Source organism: Oncorhynchus gorbuscha, linkage group LG11 (genome assembly GCF_021184085.1).
Source record: "Oncorhynchus gorbuscha isolate QuinsamMale2020 ecotype Even-year linkage group LG11, OgorEven_v1.0, whole genome shotgun sequence".
Taxonomy (NCBI): domain Eukaryota; kingdom Metazoa; phylum Chordata; class Actinopteri; order Salmoniformes; family Salmonidae; genus Oncorhynchus; species Oncorhynchus gorbuscha.
The window spans coordinates 6,027,308-6,053,232 of record NC_060183.1 but is presented as its reverse complement, the minus strand read 5'-3'; the positions used below and the strand labels follow the sequence as shown (position 1 = coordinate 6,053,232).

Here is a 25,925-nt window from a genome sequence, read left to right as displayed (position 1 = left end):
TCTAGATCTAGAATACCATTCTTTGTATAGACAGACACAGTATATAATCATTGTGATGTAGCCATACCTGGGTTCAAATACAAGTGTATTTGAGTATCTGGGACTTAAAATTCCATTTTTTTTTTGGTGTATTTGTGTAGTTTCAGAAAACACAGCCCAAAACAAGTAATTTTATTTGAGTATTTTAACGGTTATTAAAAAAAAAATATTAAAAAAATAATAGTTGACCAAATTTGATTTACAATTATTTTATCAAACTTTTTTCACATACCATTTTGAAATACCAGGGTTAAACGCACAGGAGTGTGTTTGAGTCGATGTATTTTCCAAATACAAATTCAACTATTAAACTTACTTGTCTTTGCAAATAAAATACATCTGAATACTAACTTTGTGCAAGTACCTGAGACACTGTAAATAGTATTCAAACCCAGGTCTGAATGTAGTGGCACTGTGAAGGCATGTTATTTTTTATTTATTTTTAACCTTTATTTAACCAGGCAAGTCAGTTAAGAACAAATTCTTATTTTCAATGACGGCCTGGGAACAGTGGGGTTAACTGCCTGTTCAGTGGCAGAATGACAGATTTGTACCTTCTCAGCTCAGGGGTTTGAACTTGCAACCTTCCGGTTACCAGTCCAACGCTCTAACCACTAGGCTACCTGCCATCCCTACACTCTAACCACTAGGCTACCTGCCGTCCCTACACTCTAACCACTAGACTACCTGCCGCCCCTACACTCTAACCACTAGGCTACCTGCCGCCCCTACACTCTAACCACTAGGCTACCTGCCGTCCCTACACTCTAACCACTAGACTACCTGCCGCCCCTACACTCTAACCACTAGGCTACCTGCCGCCCCTACACTAACCACTAGGCTACCTGCTGTCCCTACACTCTAACCACAAGGCTACCTGCCGTCCCTACACTCTAACCACTAGGCTACCCTGCCGCCCCTACACTCTAAACACTAGGCTACCTGCCGCCCCTACACTCTAACCACTAGGCTACCCTGCCGCCCCTACACTCTAAACACTAGGCTACCTGCCGCCCCTACACTCTAACCACTAGGCTACCTGCCGTCCCTACACTCTAACCACTAGGCTACCCTGCCGCCCCTACACTCTAAACACTAGGCTACCTGCCGCCCCTACACTCTAACCACTAGGCTACCTACCGTCCCTACACTCTAACCACTAGGTTACCTACCGCCCCTACACTCTAACCACTAGGCTACCTACCGTCCCTACACTCTAACCACTAGGCTACCTGCCGTCCCTACACTCTAACCACTAGGCTACCCTGCTGTTAAGGATACGTCCATGAGATTGACCATGACTCTGGCTGTTTCCAGGCTGAAGCCGTCCGTCTTTATGTCCGTTCCTGTAGAGGAGACATCACAAAGAGTTAGGACTTCCACTCTACATAAAACAGTGTACAGGAGAAATACGAATCATTACGGGATAGAAAGCTTCACTCACGTTTCGCTATGATTTTGTTGAGAATCGACTGGAGCTCAGCTGCTGAAATCTCCATGTCCTAGAAACAAGTGACAGTCACAAAAATTACAACCCTTATGTAAGGTTCCCCCCACACGGGAAAAGAGACGTTTTCAACAAAATAACGGAAGCCAATCTTGAATTCCAAACTAACAACAACAAAAAAATTTTTTTAAATTAAAGATGGATTATCGCTCCTTATCAAAATGTTGTGAATGATAGATATTCATGTCATAGTCACGAGTCAACTGCATTACCCTCAAAAGTTACTTCAACCAGTGAATGCTAGCAATGGCTAGCTATTCAGCCTGTCTGTCTTAATGAGTGTTAGCATGCTAATAGCTAACCCCGCACACAAACGTTTATATTTTTACTAAGGGGTAGGCAGTAAGTTGATCACGATATCACCAATTTGTAAGTCGCTCTGGATAAGAGCGTCTGCTAAATGACTTAAATGTAAATGTAAATGTAAATTTCAGAAAAGCATTCCAAGCTAATGTGAAAACAGTCATGGTATTTAGTTTATGAAAATAAACCAAATTTAACAAGGCAACCTTGGGGCTAATTTGAAATGGCCGACAACGGTAGATTTTTTTGGGGGGGGATTTTTGCGTCCGTACCCCAGTAAGACCCACGTTGCCGCAGTGAAGAGGTTTATGTCACAGGGTGGAGCTGTTGAGTTGTGAACACAGAGCTTCTTTCTCGTTGCCAGGTGTAGTTGATTGTAACTAAGGGTGTGGCTTTCTGTATTTAACCTTGTCTGTTTGCTACTCTTCAGCAGATTCCCCATTACTGTGTGTAGGTTGGCGTGCACAGGGAGAACAAGAACGGCGAGAGAAGAAGCTGTGTTGATTGTAAAAGTACAGTGTGTTGTTTCTGTGGTGTGAGTGTCATTGACCCGCTCCACTTCTCCCTGGTCACACCCTTCTATAAAAAAATAAATAAAGTGTTGCGCAATACCTCTATAAATGAGTTCCATTTGTTAGACATATTGAATTGGTGATCTGTTTCCAATGTTTTGAAATCGGTCCTGTGATAAAGATATAAAAGATGTGTACGAGAGCTGCTGGGGATTTAAGTACCTGGAGCACCGACGACAAAATAAACTGTTGATGATATGTGTGTATTTTATTTCCATGCTCCGCCCCTTTAAGAACATGTTTTATTTTAGTCCTGTATTTAAAAAAAGGTGGCCATTGTCACGGCGACAGAAATGAGGTGTGTGTAAACACCCCACGTGACCTACACTCACGACTGAAGCCTTTTTCCCCCTTCAGTGATAACGGTTTGTAAAACTCACTTTTCCAGCTAGCTTGGCGAACAGACCTCTGAACCCAGCATCAACCTCTGCTTCAGACACAGTGTCCTGGGGAAATAGGAGTGAAAAACACATTTAGCACATTGATAAGTCACAGGGTATGCTATAGTGATAGGATAAATCACAGGGTATAGTAGTGATAGGATAAGTCACAGGGTATAGTAGTGATAGGATAAGTGACAGGGTATGCTATAGTAGTGATAGGATAAGGCACAGGGTATAGTAGTGATAGGATAAATCACAGGGTATAGTAGTGATAGGATAAGACACAGGGTATAGTAGTGATAGGATAAGTCACAGGGTATAGTAGTGATAGGATAAGTCACAGGGTATGCTATAGTAGTGATAGGATAAGTCACAGGGTATAGTAGTGATAGGATAAGTCACAGGGTATAGAAGTGGTAGGATAAGACACAGGGTATAGTAGTGATAGGATAAGTCACAGGGTATAGTAGTGATAGGATAAGTCACAGGGTATAGTAGTGATAGGATAAGACACAGGGTATAGTAGTGATAGGATAAGTCACAGGGTATAGTAGTGATAGGATAAGTCACAGGGTATGCTATAGTAGTGATAGGATAAGACACAGGGTATAGTAGTGGTAGGATAAGACACAGGGTATGCTGTAGTAGTGATAGGATAAGACACAGGGTATAGTAGTGATAGGATAAGTGACAGGGTATGCTGTAGTAGTGATAGGATAAGTCACAGGGTATGCTGTAGTAGTGATAGGATAAGTGACAGGGTATGCTGTAGTAGTGATAGGATAAGTCACAGGGTATAGTAGTGATAGGATAAGTCACAGGGTATGCTGTAGTAGTGATAGGATAAGTCACAGGGTATAGTAGTGATAGGATAAGACACAGGGTATAGAAGTGGTAGGATAAGACACAGGGTATAGAAGTGGTAGGATAAGACACAGGGTATAGTAGTGATAGGATAAGACACAGGGTATAGTAGTGATAGGATAAGTCACAGGGTATAGTAGTGATAGGATAAGTCACAGGGTATGCTGTAGTAGTGATAGGATAAGTGACAGGGTATGCTGTAGTAGTGATAGGATAAGTGACAGGGTATGCTGTAGTAGTGATAGGATAAGTCACAGGGTATAGTAGTGATAGGATAAGTCACAGGGTATGCTGTAGTAGTGATAGGATAAGTCACAGGGTATAGTAGTGATAGGATAAGACACAGGGTATGCTGTAGTAGTGATAGGATAAGTGACAGGGTATGCTGTAGTAGTGATAGGATAAGTGACAGGGTATAGTAGTGATAGGATAAGTCACAGGGTATAGTAGTGATAGGATAAGTCACAGGGTATAGTAGTGATAGTGTGATTTGGTTCCTTACATTGTCTAGTTTAGCCTCTACACGGTCTTCACAGTGGCTGTGGAACAGAGAAATAAACACATTAAACAGATATGTACACACATACAATTGTTGCTCAACTCCATTTTGGGATTACTCTGCGGGATTTAGAGGTAATATGTGGTTTAGTATGGTACTCTGCGTCACTGCTGCATTGCTTCAGACCACCACAAGGGGGAGTTAGAGCACTGGTTATGCTTTTGGGTCCCAAGGCACTAACTGACAACGAATGAATGGGAGACATAAACCAAATAGAAACTGATAATTGTGCACGACTTCAAAATTGAATTTCAATGAATTGAATGATGAGGATGAAGAAGGTGATTGAATTTAGAACAATAGTGTGAGAATTGGTCTTCCTCTGTCCTGCACGCGCACACACCCGGAAAAACACTTATTTATTTCTACTCGTCAGTATTACTTAATAAAACTGTTGTTCCACTAAGGTTTTTATTCTAAGAGAAATGAAAATGTTCAATTATATTCCACGATATTCTTACGATATATGTGATGTCTGCTAAATAAGCAAGATGATGACTCAGTCATATAGCCTCGGCACCTACAGAGTGACTCAGTCATATAGCCTCGGCACCTACAGAGTGACTCAGTCATATAGCCTCGGCACCTACTGAGTGACTCAGTCATATAGCCTCGGCACCTACTGAGTGACTCAGTCATATAGCCTCGGCACCTACTGAGTGACTCAGTCATATAGCCTCGGCACCTACTGAGTGACTCAGTCATATAGCCTCGGCACCTACAGAGTGACTCAGTCATATAGCCTCGGCACCTACTGAGTGACTCAGTCATATAGCCTCGGCACCTACTGAGTGACTCAGTCATATAGCCTCGGCACCTACTGAGTGACTCAGTCATATAGCCTCGGCACCTACTGAGTGACTCAGTCATATAGCCTCAACACCTACTGAGTGACTCAGTCATATAGCCTCGGCACCTACTGAGTGACTCGGTCAAAAAGCCTCGGCACCTACTCAGTGACTCAGTCATATAGCCTCGGCACCTACTGAGTGACTCAGTCATATAGCCTCGGCACCTACTGAGTGACTCAGTCATATAGCCTCGGCACCTACTGAGTGACTCAGTCATATAGCCTCATTACATAAAGCTGAGTGACTCAGTCATATAGCCTCATTACATAAAGCTGAGTGACTCAGTCATATAGCCTCACCTACATAAAGCTGAGTGACTCAGTCATATAGCCTCATTACATAAAGCTGAGTGACTCAGTCATATAGCCTCATTACATAAAGCTGAGTGACTCAGTCATATAGCCTCATTACATAAAGCTGAGTGACTCAGTCATATAGCCTCATTACATAAAGCTGAGTGACTCAGTCATATAGCCTCACCTACATAAAGCTGAGTGACTCAGTCATATAGCCTCATTACATAAAGCTGAGTGACTCAGTCGTATAGCCCCATTACATAAAGCTGAGTGACTCAGTCATATAGCCTCACCTACATAAAGCTGAGTGACTCAGTCATATAGCCTCATTACATAAAGCTGAGTGACTCAGTCGTATAGCCCCATTACATAAAGCTGAGTGACTCAGTCATATAGCCTCACCTACATAAAGCTGAGTGACTCAGTCATATAGCCTCATTACATAAAGCTGAGTGACTCAGTCATATGGCCTCACCTACATAAAGCTGAGTGACTCAGTCATATAGCCTCATTACATAAAGCTGAGTGACTCAGTGATATGGCCTCAACACATAATAGCTGAGTGACTCAGTCATATAGCCTCACCTACATAAAGCTGAGTGACTCAGTCATATAGCCTCACCTACATAAAGCTGAGTGACTCAGTCATATAGCCTCATTACATAAAGCTGAGTGACTCAGTCATATAGCCTCATTACATAAAGCTGAGTGACTCAGTCATATAGCCTCATTACATAAAGCTGAGTGACTCAGTCATATAGCCTCATTACATAAAGCTGAGTGACTCAGTCATATAGCCTCACCTACATAAAGCTGAGTGACTCAGTCATATAGCCTCATTACATAAAGCTGAGTGACTCAGTCGTATAGCCCCATTACATAAAGCTGAGTGACTCAGTCATATAGCCTCACCTACATAAAGCTGAGTGACTCAGTCATATAGCCTCATTACATAAAGCTGAGTGACTCAGTCGTATAGCCCCATTACATAAAGCTGAGTGACTCAGTCATATAGCCTCACCTACATAAAGCTGAGTGACTCAGTCATATAGCCTCATTACATAAAGCTGAGTGACTCAGTCATATGGCCTCACCTACATAAAGCTGAGTGACTCAGTCATATAGCCTCATTACATAAAGCTGAGTGACTCAGTGATATGGCCTCAACACCTACATAAAGCTGAGTGACTCAGTCATATAGCCTCACCTACATAAAGCTGAGTGACTCAGTCATATAGCCTCACCTACATAAAGCTGAGTGACTCAGTCATATAGCCCCATTACATAAAGCTGAGTGACTCAGTCGTATAGCCCCATTACATAAAGCTGAGTGACTCAGTCATATAGCCTCATTACATAAAGCTGAGTGACTCAGTCATATAGCCTCATTACATAAAGCTGAGTGACTCAGTCATATAGCCTCACCTACATAACGCTGAGTGACTCAGTCATATAGCCTCAGCACCTACTGAGTGACTCAGTCATATAGCCTCAACACCTACATAAAGCCGAGTGACGCAACTTTTACAGGAATAACCACTGAACGCACACACACTCCTTACTGAAATTGGGCCTGTTTCTCTGAGAACACTCGTAGGCAGAAGTCCCCGTTCAGGTCGGCCTCGAAGGTGGAGGGGACGATGAGGTATTCTCCAGGGGGAAGTTTGAAGCGGGTGCTGACCTCTCTCAGGTTGACGAAGGTCTCAGAGCGGGCCTTCTGGGCATGGGTCAGGAAATAGTTCTTATCCAGGTGGACCTCCCTCTGGCCGTGGAACTGTTGTGGTACCTGGGAGTAGAAACACATAATGTTACGTCAGCCTCATCACATCGTGTTACATCAGCCACATCACATTACATCAGCCACATCACATCATGTTACATCAGCCACATCACATCATATCAGCCACATCATGTTACATCAGCCACATCCCATTACATCAGCCACATCACATTACATCAGCCACATCACATTACATCAGCCACATCACATTACATCAGCCACATCACATTACATCAGCCACATCATGTTACATCAGCCACATCACATCATGTTACATCAGCCACATCACATTACATCAGCCACATCCCATTACATCAGCCACATCCCATTACATCAGCCACATCCCATTACATCAGCCACATCCCATTACATCAGCCACATCCCATTACATCAGCCACATCACATTACATCAGCCACATCACATTACATCAGCCACATCCCATTACATCAGCCACATCACATTACATCAGCCACATCACATTACATCAGCCACATCCCATTACATCAGCCACATCACATTACATCAGCCACATCACATCACATTACATCAGCCACATCCCATTACATCAGCCACATCACATTACATCAGCCACATCACATCACATTACATCAGCCAAATCACATCACATTACATCAGCCACATCACATTACATCAGCCACATCACATCACGTTACATCAGCCACATCACATCACGTTACATCAGCCACATCACATTACATCAGCCACATCACATTACATCAGCCACATCACATTACATCAGCCACATCACATCATGTTACATCAGCCACATCACATCACATTACATCAGCCACATCACATTACATCAGCCACATCACATTACATCAGCCACATCACATTACATCAGCCACATCACATCACATTACATCAGCCACATCACATTACATCAGCCACATCACATCATGTTACATCAGCCACATCACATCATGTTACATCAGCCACATCACATTACATCAGCCACATCACATTCCATCAGCCACATCACATTACATCAGCCACATCACATCACATCAGCCACATCACATTACATCAGCCACATCACATCACATCAGCCACATCACATTACATCAGACACATCACATCAGCCACATCACATTACATCAGCCACATCCCATTACATCAGCCACATCACATTACATCAGCCACATCCCATTACATCAGCCACATCACATTACATCAGCCACATCACATTACATCAGCCACATCACATTACATCAGCCACATCACATCACATCAGCCACATCACATTACATCAGACACATCACATCAGCCACATCACATTACATCAGCCACATCCCATTACATCAGCCACATCACATTACATCAGCCACATCCCATTACATCAGCCACATCCCATTACATCAGCCACATCACATTACAGGTAGCCTAGTGGTTAGAGTGTAGGGACGGCAGGTAGCCTAGTGGTTAGAGTGTAGGGACGGCAGGTAGCCTAGTGGTTAGAGTGTAGGGACGGCAGGTAGACTAGTGGTTAGAGAGCCTAGGGTTAGAGTGTAGGGGCAGGTAGCGGCAGGTAGCCTAGTGGTTAGAGTGTAGGGACGGCAGGTAGCCTTGTGGTTAGAGTGTAGGGACGGCAGGTAGCCTAGTGGTTAGAGTGTAGGGACGGCAGGTAGCCTAGTGGTTAGAGTGTAGGGACGGCAGGTAGCCTAGTGGTTAGAGTGTAGGGACGGCAGGTAGCCTAGTGGTTAGAGTGTAGGGACGGCAGGTAGCCTAGTGGTTAGAGTGTAGGGGCGGCAGCGTAGCCTAGTGGTTAGAGTGTAGAGGAGGTAGAGTAGCTTAGTGGTTAGAGTGTAGAGGAGGTAGAGTAGCCTAGTGGTTAGAGAGTAGGGACGGCAGGTAGCCTAGTGGTTAGAGTGTAGAGGAGGTAGAGTAGCCTAGTGGTTAGAGTGTAGAGGAGGTAGAGTAGCCTAGTGGTTAGAGTGTAGGGACGGCAGGTAGCCTAGTGGTTAGAGTGTAGGGACATCAGGTAGCCTAGTGGTTGAGTGTAGGGACGGCAGGTAGCCTAGTGGTCAGAGCGTTGGACTAGTAACTGAAAGGTTGCAAGTTCAAACCCCTGAGCTGACACAGTAAAAATCTGTCATTCTGCCCCTGACCAAGGCAGTTAACCCACTGTTCCTAGGCAGTCATTGAAAATAAGAATTTGTTCTTAACTGACTTGCCTAGTTAAATAAAGGTAAAAAAACATCACATAATGTTAATGTTACATCAGCCACAACCAGTATGGGGATCTTCTGTAGAGCAAGGTGTTTGCAACGGCTGAATTGTGAGTTTGATTCCCAGGGAGCACAGATTCTTAAAATGTAAGCACACATAAGACTAAGGCACTTTGGATAGAGGTGTCTGCTAAATGTCATATTTTAATATCGTATAAATCACAATAAAAGTAACAGGTATAACAAACAGGACTGGTATTAATTATGGATTTATCTGACAGCAGTGGGTTTAATATATCCTGAGTGCTGGTCTGTTTATCCTGCCAACTCAATGGTTTGACATGGATAGCAATGGAGTTTTAACTCCTGCCTCTGCATTGCTTGCTCTTAGGGGTTTTAGGCTGGGTTTCTGTACTGCACTTGTTTGTGTGACAACTGCTGACTATGTAAACAGGTAATCATAAAACATAATTGATCGAATGATTGATTGGCGAGAGCACAAACAGATCTAGGACCAGTATATTATTATAATGATGCCCACCCCAACACAAGCCCCACCTCATAGATGGCGAATCCGATGGTGTGCATGTCCTCTCCTACTTTCCTCATCCGTCTTCTGTTCTTCTGGATGAGTCCCACCACGAAGCTACAGCCCACCTCATTATCCCCCGGGTCGTCATCCTCTTCCTCCAGATTGATCTTGAACTGGGGATTCATCCAGAACGTGTCTGTGGGGGGAGGCGGGGGGCCAGGGTTATTATGCAGCAGAGTACTGTTATAAGGTATGACTTCGTGTAGTGTATGGTTGAGGTGTGTTTGTGGTATTTTTTAGAGGTATCTGTGGAAGGATCTGTGGAAGGATCTGTGGAGGGATCTGTGGAAGGATCTGTGGAGGGATCTGTGGAAGGATCTGTGGAAGGATCTGCGGAGGTATCTGTGGAAGGGTCTGTGGAAGGATCTGTGGAGGGATCTGTGGAAGGATCTGTGGGGAGGGATCTGTGGAAGGAATCTGTGGAAGGATCTGTGGAGGGATCTGTGGAAGGATCTGCGGAGGTATCTGTGGAAGGATCTGTGGAAGGATCTGTGGAGGGATCTGTGGAAGGATCTGTGGAAGGATCTGTGGAAGGATCTGTGGAAGGATCTGTGGAGGTATCTGTGGAAGGATCTGTGGAAGGATCTGTGGAGGGATCTGTGGAAGGATCTGTGGAGGGATCTGTGGAGGTGTCTGTGGAAGGATCTGTGGAGGTATCTGAGGAATGGGGTGTCTGTGTGTATGGGGCGTGCTTTACGGGCATTATTCCTGCATCCTCCTGCGGTCGATCCTTTCCTCCAGGCCCCGTCGTAGTTGGTCACACTCCATTGTTTTGTATCATCGGAGGTCAGGGTGTCAGGGGTCAGAGTACAGATCTCCAGACGATGGTAATTCTTCATGAAGTCTGTGTACGACATCCTGTAAAGACAGGAAGCAACACCAAGTCAGAGAAGTACATCCTGTAAAGACAGGAAGCAACACCACGTCAGAGAAGGACATCCTGTAAAGACAGGAAGCAACACCAAGTCAGAGAAGTACATCCTGTAAAGACAGGAAGCAACACCAAGTCAGAGAAGAACATCCTGTAAAGACAGGAAGCAACACCAAGTCAGAGAAGGACATCCTGTAAAGACAGGAAGCAACACCAAGTCAGAGAAGGACATCCTGTAAAGACAGGAAGCAACACCATGTCAGAGAAGTACATCCTGTAAAGACAGGAAGCAACACCAAGTCAGAGAAGTACATCCTGTAAAGACAGGAAGCAACACCAAGTCAGAGAAGTACATCCTGTAAAGACAGGAAGCAACACCAAGTCAGAGAAGGACATCCTGTAAAGACCAAGTCGGTAAACTATTATTCTTTAACACACAAATCAAGCTCGGTTGGTCAAGCTCGGCACTTGTAAGGCCAGGATGGTGGGTTTGATTCCAATGGGGCGGCAGGGTAGCCTAGTGGTTAGAGCGTTGGACTAGTAACCGGAAGGTTGCAAGCTCAAATCCCCAAACTGACAACGTACAAATCTGTCGTTCTGCCCCTGAATAGACAGTTAACCCACTGTTCCTAGGGCCGTCATTGAAAATAAGAATTTGTTCTTAACTGACTTGCCTAGGTAAAAGGTCAAATAAAAAAAATCAATGTAAGTTGCTTTCGATAAAAGTATCTAATTACCAGAAACTTCTGCCCCTCTGTGCTTCTACACGTGCATTGTTTGGAGTTTTAGGCTGGGTTTCTGCACAGCACTTTGAGATATCAGCTGATGTACGAAGGGCTATATAAATACAGTTGATTTGATGTACGAAGAGCCTGGTGGACCAACGGGTCAAACCGCGTACACACACATCATGCTACTCTGTTTGTTATCGGCAGCGTTGATGGGAAAGAGCTCGGAAGTAAGCAATTCAATGGTATTTAAATTTGAAACTTGGCGTTCGTTAGCAAACAGACATAGACAGGGAGAAACTCCCAGCTGTCTCAATCAGCTTCATCTACCAACCAATCATCTTCCCCCTAACCTTCCCCCATACATGTTGGGTCTCGCCTCTATTTGTAGCATTGCCTTGGGAGTCGCGTGATTCGCTAAAATGAAATGATGACAAATACTTTCCTCAGTAAGTTGGGCGTGACCACAGAATTCCAAGGTAGAATTCTTTAGTCACTCCCACTGAGGCCTCTGTGCTCAATGGCCTGGGGACACATTAGATAAATGGCCTTTATATTATATATACAGTATATTATATATACAGTATTTACACAGACTGTGAAATCCAACCTGTGGAACAGAACGCAGGTGGAACAGATCACAAAAACACCACAAAACAGAAATGACATTTGCCAGTTCAATATTCTCCAAGCAATAACCTGATTTGTCTGTCTGTAAAAAAATATATATATATACATTTCACAATACAAAGCAACACAGGTAATTTGATCAGACACAAGCCATGACACGACACACACGGTTAAACCCAGGCACACCTTGCCTTAGACCCACACAACTTGAATCATAACAGATACTTAGGATAATGAGATTATAACGTGTTGCTTAAGTGGCCGTAAGGGAGCTAAAATAAGAAAATATATAATTAAATTAACAGATCCTTGGGATATAATTATGGGCTGGCCCGTTGAGTGCTGTAGAAAAACACTTTACCAGAACTCTCCATCGTCTGCTTTCACAACGTCACGCTCAGAAAAATCAACGCTGTTCCACTCCGAGGAGCTAGAGAGAGAGAGAGAGAGAGAGAGAGAGAGAGAGAGAGAGAGAGAGAGAGAGAGAGAGAGAGAGAGAGAGAGAGAGAGAGAGAGAGAGAGAGAGAGAGAGAGAGAGAGAGAGAGAGAGAGAGAGAGAGAGAGAGAGAGAGAGAGAGAGAGAGAGAGAGAGAGAGAGAGAGAGAGAGAGAGAGAGAGAGAGAGAGAGAGAGAGAGACAGAGAGAGAGAGAGAGAGAGAGAGAGAGAGAGAGAGAGAGAGAGAGAGAGAGAGAGAGAGAGAGAGAGAGAGAGAGAGAGAGAGAGAGAGAGAGAGAGAGAGAGAGAGAGAGAGAGACAGAGAGAGAGACAGAGAGACAGAGAGAGAGAGAGAGAGAGACAGAGAGAGAGAGAGAGAGAGAGAGAGAGAGAGAGAGAGAGAGAGAGAGAGAGAGAGAGAGAGAGACAGAGAGAGAGACAGAGAGAGAGAGAGAGAGAGACAGAGAGACAGAGAGAGAGAGAGAGAGAGAGAGAGAGAGAGAGAGAGAGAGAGAGAGAGAGAGAGAGAGAGAGAGAGAGAGAGAGAGAGAGAGAGAGAGAGAGAGAGAAAGAAAGAGAAAGAGAGAAAAACAGTTTCTTTAACAAGTGTGTGGTAACCATCAGGGTTCATTCAATTCAGAAAGCAAGTTGAAATTCCAATAACATTTCTCAGTTGACTTCCTAAATTAACTGAACTGGAATTGAACCCACCCAGTTTGGAATGAACCCACCCAGTTTGAAATGAACCCACCCAGTTTGAAATGAACCCACCCAGTTTGAAATGAACCCACCCAGTTTGAAATGAACACAGCCAGTTTGTATTGAACCCACCCAGTACTCTGAGGTTCTCTCTTACTTGTCACTCCAGGCCCCAGTCCACTCCACTGTTCCCCAGGGGTTACGCACTCTGACCAGCTTCTCCTTGCGGCCACGGTAGTTCACCTGGTTTAGTAAGGTCATCATACAGTAGTTAGGTCCTGCTTTGGGTTCAGACAGATCTCATACATTGTCGTCACCAACAATTTCTGAGTCAAGATCAACTTTCGCAGTCGAAAAGACAAGTTCAGATCTACCACTCAGATTTGTAAAATTAACAGAATAAAAACAGTTATGTATGAATGAGGTGTGCAGTAGCCCTAATACATTATCACATTATAATGGCTATATGCCTGGTCTAATACATTATCACATTATAATGGCTATATGCCTGGTCTAATACATTATCACATTATAATGGCTATATGCCTGGTCTAATACATTATCACATTATAATGGCTATATGCCTGGTCTAATACATTATCACATTATAATGGCTATATGCCTGGTCTAATACATTATCACATTATAATATCACATCATAATGGCTATATGCCTGGTCTAATACATTATCACATTATAATGGCTATATGCCTGGTCTAATACATTATCACATCATAATGGCTATATGTCTGGTCTAATACATTATCACATTATATTATCACATCATAATGGCTATATGCCTGGTCTAATACATTATCACATTATAATGGCTATATGCCTGGTCTAATACATTATCACATTATAATGGCTATATGTCTGGTCTAATACATTATCACATTATAATGGCTATATGCCTGGTCTAATACATTATCACATTATAATGGCTATATGCCTGGTCTAATACATTATCACATTATAATGGCTATATGTCTGGTCTAATACATTATCACATTATAATGGCTATATGCCTGGTCTAATACATTATCACATTATAATGGCTATATGCCTGGTCTAATACATTATCACATTATAATGGCTATATGTCTGGTCTAATACATTATCACATTATAATGGCTATATGTCTGGTCTAATACATTATCACATTATATTATCACATCATAATGGCTATATGCCTGGTCTAATACATTATCACATTATAATGGCTATATGCCTGGTCTAATACATTATCACATTATAATGGCTATATGCCTGGTCTAATACATTATCACATTATAATGGCTATATGCCTGGTCTAATACATTATCACATTATAATGGCTATATGCCTGGTCTAATACACTATCACATTATAATGGCTATATGCCTGGTCTAATACATTATCACATTATAATGGCTATATGCCTGGTCTAATACATTATCACATTATAATGGCTATATGTCTGGTCTAATACATTATCACATCATAATGGCTATATGCCTGGTCTAATACATTATCACATTATAATGGCTATATGCCTGGTCTAATACATTATCACATTATAATGGCTATATGCCTGGTCTAATACATTATCACATTATAATGGCTATATGTCTGGTCTAATACATTATCACATTATAATGGCTATATGCCTGGTCTAATACATTATCACATCATATTGGCTATATGCCTGGTCTAATACATTATCACATTATAATGGCTATATGCCTGGTCTAATACATTATCACATTATAATGGCTATATGCCTGGTCTAATACATTATCACATCATATTGGCTATATGCCTGGTCTAATACATTATCACATTATAATGGCTATATGCCTGGTCTAATACATTATCACATTATAATGGCTATATGTCTGGTCTAATATATTATCACATTATAATGGTTATATGCCTGGTCTAATACATTATTACATTATAATGGCTATATGCCTGGTCTAATACATTATCACATCATAATGGCTATATGTCTGGTCTAATACATTATCACATCATAATGGCTATATGTCTGGTCTAATACATTATCACATTATATTATCACATCATAATGGCTATATGTCTGGTCTAATACATTATCAAATCATAATGGCTATATGTCTGGTCTAATACATTATCACATTATAATGGCTATATGTCTGGTCTAATACATTATCACATTATAATGGCTATATGCCTGGTCTAATACATTATCACATTATAATGGCTATATGTCTGGTCTAATACATTATCACATTATAATGGCTATATGTCTGGTCTAATACATTATCACATTATAATGGCTATATGCCTGGTCTAATACATTATCACATTATAATGGCTATATGCCTGGTCTAATACATTATCACATTATAATGGCTATATGCCTGGTCTAATACATTATCACATTATAATGGCTATATGTCTGGTCTAATACATTATCACATTATAATGGCTATATGTCTGGTCTAATACATTATCACATTATAATGGCTATATGCCTGGTCTAATACATTATCACATTATAATGGCTATATGCCTGGTCTAATACATTATCACATTATAATGGCTATATGCCTGGTCTAATACATTATCACATTATATTATCACATCATAATGGCTATATGCCTGGTCTAATACATTATCACATTATAATGGCTATATGTCTGGTCTAATACATTATCACATTATAATGGCTATATGTCTGGTCTCATACATTATCACATTATAATGGCTATATGTCTGGTCTAATACATTATCACATTATAATGGCTATATGCCTGGTCTAATACATTATCACATTATAATGGCTATATGTCTGGTCTAATACATTATCACATTATAATGGCTATATGTCTGGTCTAATACATTATCACATTATATTATCACATCATAATGGCTATATGCCTGGTCTAATACATTATCACATTATAATGGCTATATGCCTGGTCTAATACATTATCACATTATAATGGCTATATGCCTGGTCTAATATATTATCACATTATAATGGCTATATGCCTGGTCTAATACATTATCACATTATATTATCACATCATAATGGCTATATGCCTGGTCTAATACATTATCACATCATATTGGCTATATGTCTGGTCTAATATATTATCACATCATATTGGCTATATGTCTGGTCTAATACATTATCACATTATAATGGCTATATGCCTGGTCTAATACATTATCACATCATATTGGCTATATGCCAGATCTCGATTTTTCTCCCGAGTTCCCAGTTGTCTGGAACGCATTGAATTCGGAAATCGGGGATTACGAGTTCCCAGTTGTTTTGAACACGGCATTAGTCTCAGCGGAGGGAGAGAGAGAGCCGCAGAGGGTCCGCCTCTCACCGGTCCTGATCAGAGGGGAGACCAGAGGCCAGTCTTCCACCTGGTGGCGTAACGAGTCGCATCTGCCTCATGAACAAATTAAATGTTGTTCCTATGAACAGAGAATGTAAAATATTAATCGATACGACGAGCTGCTAATAATTCAAACGCAGAGCTATCGATATAATCGGCTACTCATTCATTGCAGCTGCAGCGCGAGTGGAATTACGGAGAAGAGCTTTTCTATTTTGTGCTGAATAAAAACAGAAACATGAACTCAGTCAAAAACTGCAGCTCTTTGACAGTTTCTCTGTGGTTATGGCTTTAAGTTAGTTCATTTTACGTAGGTTAGTATCAAACTTTGCGGTGTCCGTAGAACCTCTGTTCGCACAGTGATTTGAGCTATCTGATTGGCCAGCCCAGTAGGCGCACTCGATTTACCCACCGATCTCCCGGTCCGCCGGGTAGGCGGAGTTTGTTTTTTCAGACAAATTGAATGGTTCAAAATGGAAACACTTTGCTTATCCGGTGCGCGGGACTTCTGAATCAAGTTCACCGGAGGTCAACAGCGCAACACAAAAAAAAGTGCTTTTATCCTTGAATTTTCAACAGAAATGTTTGGTGATAGACTCGTAATGCATTGAACAACGACCAGTAGATCACGATCGATCGGTTGGCGACTACTGTCATATACTATGAGGAACTTTGATAGACTGGATATGTTAATGTTGTATAGCCAACTCATATATATATATGGTCGTTGTCAATATGATAGGATTAACTTGTGTCAGTCACTTGTCATCTCCCGTCTGGATTACTGCAACTCGCTGTTGGCTGGGCTCCCTGCCTGTGCCATTAAACCCCTTCAACTCATCCAGAACGCCGCAGCCCGTCTGGTGTTCAACCTTCCCAAGTTCTCTCACGTCACCCCGCTCCTCCGCTCTCTCCACTGGCTTCCAGTTGAAGCTCGCATCCGCTACAAGACCATGGTGCTTGCCTACGGAGCTGTGAGGGGAACGGCACCTCAGTACCTCCAGGCTCTGATCAGGCCCTACACCCAAACAAGGGCACTGCGTTCATCCACCTCTGGCCTGCTCGCCTCCCTACCACTGAGGAAGTACAGCTCCCGCTCAGCCCAGTCAAAACTGTTCGCTGCCCTGGCCCCCCAATGGTGGAACAAACTCCCTCACGACGCTAGGACAGCGGAGTCAATCACCACCTTCCGGAGACACCTGAAACCCCACCTCTTTAAGGAATACCTAGGATAGGATAAGTAATCCCTCTCACCCCCCTTAAGTTTTAGATGCACTATTGTAAAGTGACTGTTCCACTGGATGTCATAAGGTGAATGCACCAATTTGTTAGTCGCTCTGGATAAGAGCGTCTGCTAAATGACTTAAATGTAAATGTAAATGTAATATATATATGGTCGTTGTCAATATGATAGGATTAACTTGTGTCAGTCACACAGTACTGCTGTATGCAACATAGACACATGACACACTCAACATAATGCATACATCATACATACAAGTTGCCTATAAAGCACAAACAGACTCTGCGACCAGGCCTGGACTTTGTGGATATACTGTATGACAGGGATCGACAACTAGATTCAGCCACTGGACGATGTTGTTGTTGTTGTTGAGTAGACTGCAAATTGACCGGAAGAAGCCCAAAGTAGATAATGTTTGACTAAAAATTTATAATTTCAAACCTTGCTTACATTTGTATATGATCAAAGGTCTCTATTATGCGTTGTAATTACTTGGGAGTGGATTTCTTAAATTAAAATCACCAGGAGATGATTTCCTTTTTGTGTTGTGTTGGGGGGGGTTGCTCCAAAAACTTGGGGGGCCAAATTAAACCAACAGCAGCCCGCCAGTCAGGGAACCGTGCTGTATGAAATATTGAGTCATTCTGACGTTACCTCCATAGCCCCGGTCAGAGAGTAGGCGTGTCCTTTCACCAGCTTCTGATAGGTGACGGCCTCCGAGTCTGCTTGACTGGTGATCTGGAGAGACAGGGAATCGAACTGTAACTAAATCATAAACACACTATGGAAAAACCCCCTGATAATATCACAACCAAACAGCACACTATGGAAAAACCCCCTGATAATATCACAACCAAACAGCACACTATGGAAAAAACCCCTGATAATATCACAACCAAACAGCACACTATGGAAAAACCCCCTGATAATATCACAACCAAACAGCACACTATGGAAAAACCCCCTGATAATATCACAACCAAACAGCACACTATGGAAAAACCCCCTGATAATATCACAACCAAACAGCACACTATGGAAAAAAACCCCTGATAATATCACAACCAAACAGCACACTATGGAAAAACCCCCTGATAATATCACAACCAAACAGCACACTATGGAAAAACCTCCTGATAATATCACAACCAAACAGCACACTATGGAAAAACCCCCTGATAATATCACAACCAAACAGCACAATATGGAAAAAACCCCCTGATAATATCACAACCAAACAGCACACAGAACCTGCACTAAAATATCCACGGTCACAGTTCATTCAGCTTGCTTTTTAGTCTTTAGGATTAGGCTTAATCTATGCCCAGGAAACCACCCCCAAATATTTACTGCATTTTAAAAGGTGACAGATGTTTTTATCCAGAGCGACTTATGTTTCGTGGCACAGTGCAGTGAAGAACCATGCTATTAAAATAAAATCTATTAAAATCAAATCGTACATATTATCATATCCTTCACTGCATGTAACAGTCTCCATTATGTTTATTTTATTTTATAGAAGATTCTCTTATCCCGTAAAACAACTACATATCACAATCATGTTTTCATTACACACGGCAAATTCAACCTGAAACCTTCCAAACTGGATGATGATGATGATAGTAATATAGATGTTATATTCTGAAGTTGTACACACGTCGATGGAGCAGCCCAGCAGAGCTCCAGAGGCCAGGGCTTTCCTGATGATCTGGAACAGGTCGGAGGGAGCCTTCTTCAGGTCATAGTTCTCTGCTATCCCTCCTGTGAAGTCCTCAAAGCCCTCAGTGGTGGAGCCACCTGACAGAGCCTCATAGCATCCATTTACCCTGAGACAGAGAAAGAGGCAGACAATATATTCAGACTCATATCACCCATTCACCTTGAGACAGAGACGGACAGACAGACAGACAATATATTCAGACTCATAGCATCCATTTACCCTGAGACAGAGACAGACAATATATTCAGACTCATAGCATCCATTCACCCTGAGACAGAGACAGACAATATATTCAGACTCATAGCATCCATTCACCCTGAGCGACAGAGAGACAGAGAGACAGACAATATATTCAGACTCATAGCATCCATTCACCTTGAGACAGAGACAGAGACAGAGAGACAGAGACAGAGAGACAGATAGACAGAGAGACAGAGAGAGAGAGAGACAGAGAGAGACAGAGAGACAGAGAGAGACAGAGAGACAGAGAGAGAGACAGAGAGAGACAGAGATACAGAGAGACAGAGACAGAGAGACAGAGAGAGAGAGACAGAGAGAGGGAGACAGAGAGAGACAGAGAGAGAGACAGAGAGAGACAGATAGAGACAGAGAGAGAGAGAGAGAGAGACAGAGAGAGACAGAGAGACAGAGAGACAGAGAGAGAGAGACAGAGAGAGACAGAGAGAGAGACAGAGAGACAGAGACAGAGAGACAGAGACAGAGAGAGAGAGACACAGACAGACAGAAAACAATACACCTTTCAAACCGACGTTTTTGCTGCCAACTTTTTAATGAATCCCTTTTCTTTATATCTGAAAGGTGCCGAAAATCTCGCGTGAATGCGCACACACTCTTCATTGCTGCTACTTGCTTGCTAGTCGAGATTTCTGCTCTTCACTCCGTTGTCAGTTCAGCCTACATTTCACTGATCTTAGTAGCAAAATGCAGGTTTCATTTGTGTCCTTCCGAGGCAGCTGAGCAATGATCACGTTAGGCTGCGTTTCATTTAATTTCATATGGCGGTTTGATTGCGGGGGAGGCACTCGTAATATCTGCACTTTTGGCCATTTGTTTCAAGTGTATTAGTCTATAAATGAATCTCTTTGCCAAAACTCATCATCTCTCCCATGTCTTATTCGATTAGTAGTTGTTCTGAAATGTTTATGGCCTACATTTGACTCCTTCCTCTATGTTTAATATAACACACGTACATTAATTATTCATTTCGGGTTGCCTATCCTGACATGAAGTTAGTTCAGCAGAAAGTGTTTGACTCAAGTGACAAAATGTATCCGCAAATCCTGTGGGAATCAGGTAACACTGGACAGGCAATGTCAGAACTCTGTGGCATACAATGTTTACACCATGTACTGAATATGTTGTGTTAATACTGTATCTTACTTAGCACAAACCACATACTGTATGTGTTATGGTGCTGTATCTTAGCATAAACCACATACTGTATGTGTTATGGTGCTGTATCTTAGCATAAACCACATACTGTATGTGTTATGGTGCTGTATCTTAGCATAAACCACATACTGTATGTGTTATGGTGCTGTATCTTAGCATAAACCACATACTGTATGTGTTATGGTGCTGTATCTTAGCATAAACCACATACTGTATGTATTATGGTGCTGTGTCTTAGCATAAACCACATACTGTATTACAGTACTGTATCTTAGCATAAACCATGTATCTTAGCATAAACCATGTATCTTAGCATAAACCATGTAGGTACTATAGTGCTGTATCTTACTTGGCGTAGGCCTTCTCCAGCAGGGCGCTCCAGAACTCAGAGCCCTCGGCTGAGTGAACAAACAGCAGCTTTCCATCCTTCGTTGGCAGCCGGTCGTCAATCACCACGTCCACCCACTCACCAAACTGCCAGAACTGAAGAGGACCACAACAGACATCATTCTACATTTCCACTTCAACAAATGAGAAGGATTTGCATTCATTCCAGAACGAAAGAATGGTTTACATTCAGAACTCTTTGCAGAGAATGGTGCCGGAGAAACATTCCAGAACTCTTTGCAGAGAATGGTGCCGGAGAAACATTCCAGAACTCTTTGCAGAGAATGGTGCCGGAGAAACATTCCAGAACTCTTTGCAGAGAATGGTGCCGGAGAAACATTCCAGAACTCTTTGCAGAGAATGGTGCCGGAGAAACATTCCAGAACTCTTTGCAGAGAATGGTGCCGGAGAAACATTCCAGAACTCTTTGCAGAGAATGGTGCTGGCCAAACATTCCAGAACTCTTTGCAGAGAATGGTGCCGGCCAAACATTCCAGAACTCTTTGCAGAGAATGGTGCTGGAGAAACATTCCAGAACTCTTTGCAGAGAATGGTGCCGGCCAAACATTCCAGAACTCTTTGCAGAGAATGGTGCCGGAGAAACATTCCAGAACTCTTTGCAGAGAATGGTGCCGGCCAAACATTCCAGAACTCTTTGCAGAGAATGGTGCCGGCCAAACATTCCAGAACTCTTTGCAGAGAATGGTGCCGGAGAAACATTCCAGAACTCTTTGCAGAGAATGGTGCCGGAGAAACATTCCAGAACTCTTTGCAGAGAATGGTGCCGGAGAAACATTCCAGAACTCTTTGCAGAGAATGGTGCCGGAGAAACATTCCAGAACTCTTTGCAGAGAATGGTGCCGGAGAAACATTCCAGAACTCTTTGCAGAGAATGGTGCCGGAGAAACATTCCAGAACTCTTTGCAGAGAATGGTGCCGGAGAAACATTCCAGAACTCTTTGCAGAGAATGGTGCCGGAGGGAATAGTGGCAGTTTTATAGGCTCCTGACCATTTGTGCTATTTTGTATATTTTCTTGTACTGATCGTAACTTTGTTTGGTACATAATGTTTCCGCCATCATTTACTATGACCGCAAAGAGCTTCTGGGCATCAGAACATTTATCATTAACCTCGATTTGGGCCAGGAGTACCTCAATGAGTCAGAGGCGAAAGACACATGGATTATCCCGGACCAGACCCAAATCCCAGACACTTGAAGAAGGAGAAGATGGCTCTGTGTTTTTCGTAGCTGTCTATTTACCACCACAAACCAATGCTTGCAATAGCGCCGCACAATTGTATAGGGCCGTAAGTAAACAAGAAAATGCTCACAGAGAGACGGAAACTTTAATGCAGGAAAAATGAAATCTGTTTTATCTCATTTCTACCAGCATGTCACCTGTGCAACTAGAGGTGAAAAAAAACTTTAGGTCACCTTTACTCCACACAGAGACGCATACAAAGCTCTCCCCTGTCCTCCACTTGGCAAATCTGACCATAACTCTATCCTCCTGATTCCTGTTTACAAGCAAAAACTCAAAGAGGAAGTACCAGTGACTCAATACGGAAGTGGTCAGATGACGCAGATGTTAAGCTATTGTTTTGTTAGCACAGACTGGACTATGTTCCGGGATTCATCCAATGGCACTGAGGAGTTTACCACATCGCTCACCCGCTCCATTAAAAAGTGCATTGTATGTACATACCCCAACCAGAAGCCATGGGTTACAGGCAACATCCGCACCGAGCTAATGACTAGAGCTGCCGCTTTCAAGGAGCATGACACTAATTTGGCCGCTTATAAAAAATCCCGCTACGCCCTCTGACGAACCATCAAACAGGCAAAGCGTCAATACAGAACCAAGATCAAATCCTACTACACCAGCTCTGATGCTTGTCGGGTGTGGTACGGGCTTGCAAACTATCACGAATTACAAAGGGAAACCCAGCCGTGAGCTGCCGAGTGACGCGAGCCTACCAGACGAGTTAAATACCTTCTATCCTCGCTTTAAGGCTAGCAACACTGAACCATGCATGAGAGCACCAGCTGTTCCCGGACGACTGTGCGATCACGCTCTCCATAGTCGCTGTGAGTATACATCACTGGGGCCGAGCTCCCTGCCATCCAGGACCTCCATACCAGGCGGTGTCAGAAGAAGGCCCTAAAAATTGTCAAAGAATCCAGCCACCCAAGTCATAGACTTTTCTCTCTGCTACCGCACGGCAAGCGGTACCGATGCACCAAGTTTGGAACCAACAGGACCCTGAACAGCTTCTACCCCCAACCCATAAGACTACTAAATAGTTAGTTCAATTGTTAAAGCTGCAATATATAACTTTTCATGCGACCCAACCAAATTCACATAGAAATGTTAGTTATAGATCTGTCGTTCGCATTGAAATCAAGTCTAAAAAGCAGGTGATCTGTTCTATGTGCACAATTTCTATGCTTCCCAAGTTTCATTTTTGCGTCTTTTACTTTTCGGTTTTGTACACCAGCTTCAAACTGCTGAAATTACACTATGTTCGGGTTATGGAAAATATATTTCACAGCAGTTTAGATGGTACAGTGATTTTCTATACTAGACTTTCTTGTTTTGCGCTAAACCCTACGTTTCCCACACCACACCTCTCACTAGGGCCTCCCACCCAAACACAATGGAAACTTACAAAACGTATCGGTACATCCCTTAGCTTACATACCTGATAAGGAATGGCCGTGTCCAGAATCAACCTTGATATCCACTAGTGTCTAGGGTGGTAGGGGTTAAGGGATTGTTTCTAGTGTCTAGGGTGGTAGGGGTAAAGGGATTGTTTCTAGGGTGGTAGGGGTAAAGGGATTGTTTCTAGTGTCTAGGGTGGTAGGGGTAAAGGGATTGTTTCTAGGGTCTAGGGTGGTAGGGTAAAGGGATTGTTTCTAGGGTCTAGGGTCTAGGTGGGAGGGGTAAAGGGATTGTTTCTAGGGTCTAGGGTCTAGGGTGGGTGGTAGAGGTAGGGATTGTAAAGGGATTGTTTCTAGGGTCTAGGGTGGTAGAGGTAAAGGGATTGTTTCTAGGGTCTAGGGTGGTAGAGTAAAGGGATTGTTTCTAGTGTCTAGGGGTTGTTTCGAGGTAAAGGTGTTTCTAGTGTCTAGGGTGGTAGAGGTAAAGGGATTGTTTCTAGGGTAGAGGTAAAGGGATTGTTTCTAGGGTGGTAGAGGTAAAGGGATTGTTTCTAGGAATGTTTCTAGGGTGGTAGAGGTAAAGGGATTGTTTCTAGGGTGAGTAAAGGGATTGTTTCTAGGGTGGTAGAGGTAAAGGGATTGTTTCTAGGGTGGTAAAAAGGGATTGTTTCTAGGGTGGTAGAGGTAAAGGGATTGTTTCTAGGGTCTAGGTAGAGAGGTAAAGGGATTGTTTCTAGGGTGGTAGAGGTAAAGGGATTGTTTCTAGGGGTCTAGGGTGGTAGAGGTAAAGGGATTGTTTCTAGGGTCTAGGGTGGTAGGGGTAAAGGGATTGTTTCTAGGGTCTAGGGTGGTAGAGGTAAAGGGATTGTTTCTAGGGTCTAAAGGGATTGTTTCTAGTAGAGGTAAAGGGATTGTTTCTAAGGTCTAGGGTGGTAGAGGTAAAGGGATTTTTTCTAGGGTCTAGGGTGGGAGGGGTAAAGGGAATGTTTCTAGGGTCTAGGGTGGTAGAGGTAAAGGGATTGTTTCTAGTTTCTAAAGGGATTGTTTCTAGCTAGGGTGGTAGAGGTAAAGGGAGGGTTAGTTTGTTTCTAGGGTCTAGGTCTTCTAGGGTGGTAGAGGTAAAGGGATTGTTTCTAGGGTGGTAGAGGTAAAGATTGTTTCTAGGGGTAGAGGTAAATTGATTGTTTCTAGGGTGGTAGAGGTTTCTAGTGTCTAGGGATTGTTTCTAGGGTCTAGGGTGGTAGAGGTAAAGTTTCTAGGGTGGTAGGAATGTTTCTAGGTCTAGGGTGGTAGAGGTAAAGGGATTGTTTCTAGGGTGATAGAGGTAAATGGATTGTTTCTAGGGTGGTAGAGGTGTTTCTAAAGAGGATTGTTTCTAGGGTGGTAAAGGGATTGTTTCTAGGTCTAGGGTGGTAAAAAGGGATTGTTTCTAGGGTGGTAGAGGTAAAGTTTCTAGGGTGGTATTGTTTCTAGGGTCTAGGGTGGTAGAGGTAAAGGGATTGTTTCTAGGGTGATAGAGGTAAATGGATTGTTTCTAGGGTGGTAGAGGTAAAGGGATTGTTTCTAGGGTGGTATAGGTAAAGGGATTGTTTCTAGGGTGATAGAGGTAAATGGATTGTTTCTAGGGTGGTAGAGGTAAAGGGATTTATTCTAGGGTCTAGGGTGGTAGAGGTAAAGGGATTGTTTCTAGGGTGGTAGAGGGATTTCTAGGGTGGTTCTAGGGGTAAAGGGATGGTAGAGGTAAATGGATTGTTTCTAAGGTCTTGGGTGGTAGAGGTGATTGTTTCTAGGGTGGTAAAATTATTGTTTCTAGGGTGGTAGA

At 42.8% G+C, this 25,925-nt stretch overlaps 1 protein-coding gene across 1 annotated transcript in view; it reads right to left on the bottom strand.

The window, feature by feature from the left end:
- Nucleotides 1-25,925, bottom strand: part of LOC124048056 (calpain-2 catalytic subunit-like) — a 57,664-nt gene that overhangs the window by 6,885 nt on the left and 24,854 nt on the right. The window contains exons 4-15 of the mRNA XM_046368440.1: nucleotides 21,403-21,536; nucleotides 19,578-19,746; nucleotides 18,575-18,658; nucleotides 13,458-13,543; nucleotides 12,527-12,595; nucleotides 10,634-10,794; nucleotides 9,903-10,072; nucleotides 6,937-7,160; nucleotides 4,171-4,207; nucleotides 2,802-2,867; nucleotides 1,484-1,541; nucleotides 1,321-1,385 (exon numbers count right to left, since the gene is read on the bottom strand). Of these exons, the coding sequence (XP_046224396.1) occupies nucleotides 1,321-1,385; nucleotides 1,484-1,541; nucleotides 2,802-2,867; nucleotides 4,171-4,207; nucleotides 6,937-7,160; nucleotides 9,903-10,072; nucleotides 10,634-10,794; nucleotides 12,527-12,595; nucleotides 13,458-13,543; nucleotides 18,575-18,658; nucleotides 19,578-19,746; nucleotides 21,403-21,536 (1,323 nt within the window). The remainder of the gene's footprint in view (nucleotides 1-1,320; nucleotides 1,386-1,483; nucleotides 1,542-2,801; nucleotides 2,868-4,170; nucleotides 4,208-6,936; nucleotides 7,161-9,902; nucleotides 10,073-10,633; nucleotides 10,795-12,526; nucleotides 12,596-13,457; nucleotides 13,544-18,574; nucleotides 18,659-19,577; nucleotides 19,747-21,402; nucleotides 21,537-25,925) is intronic.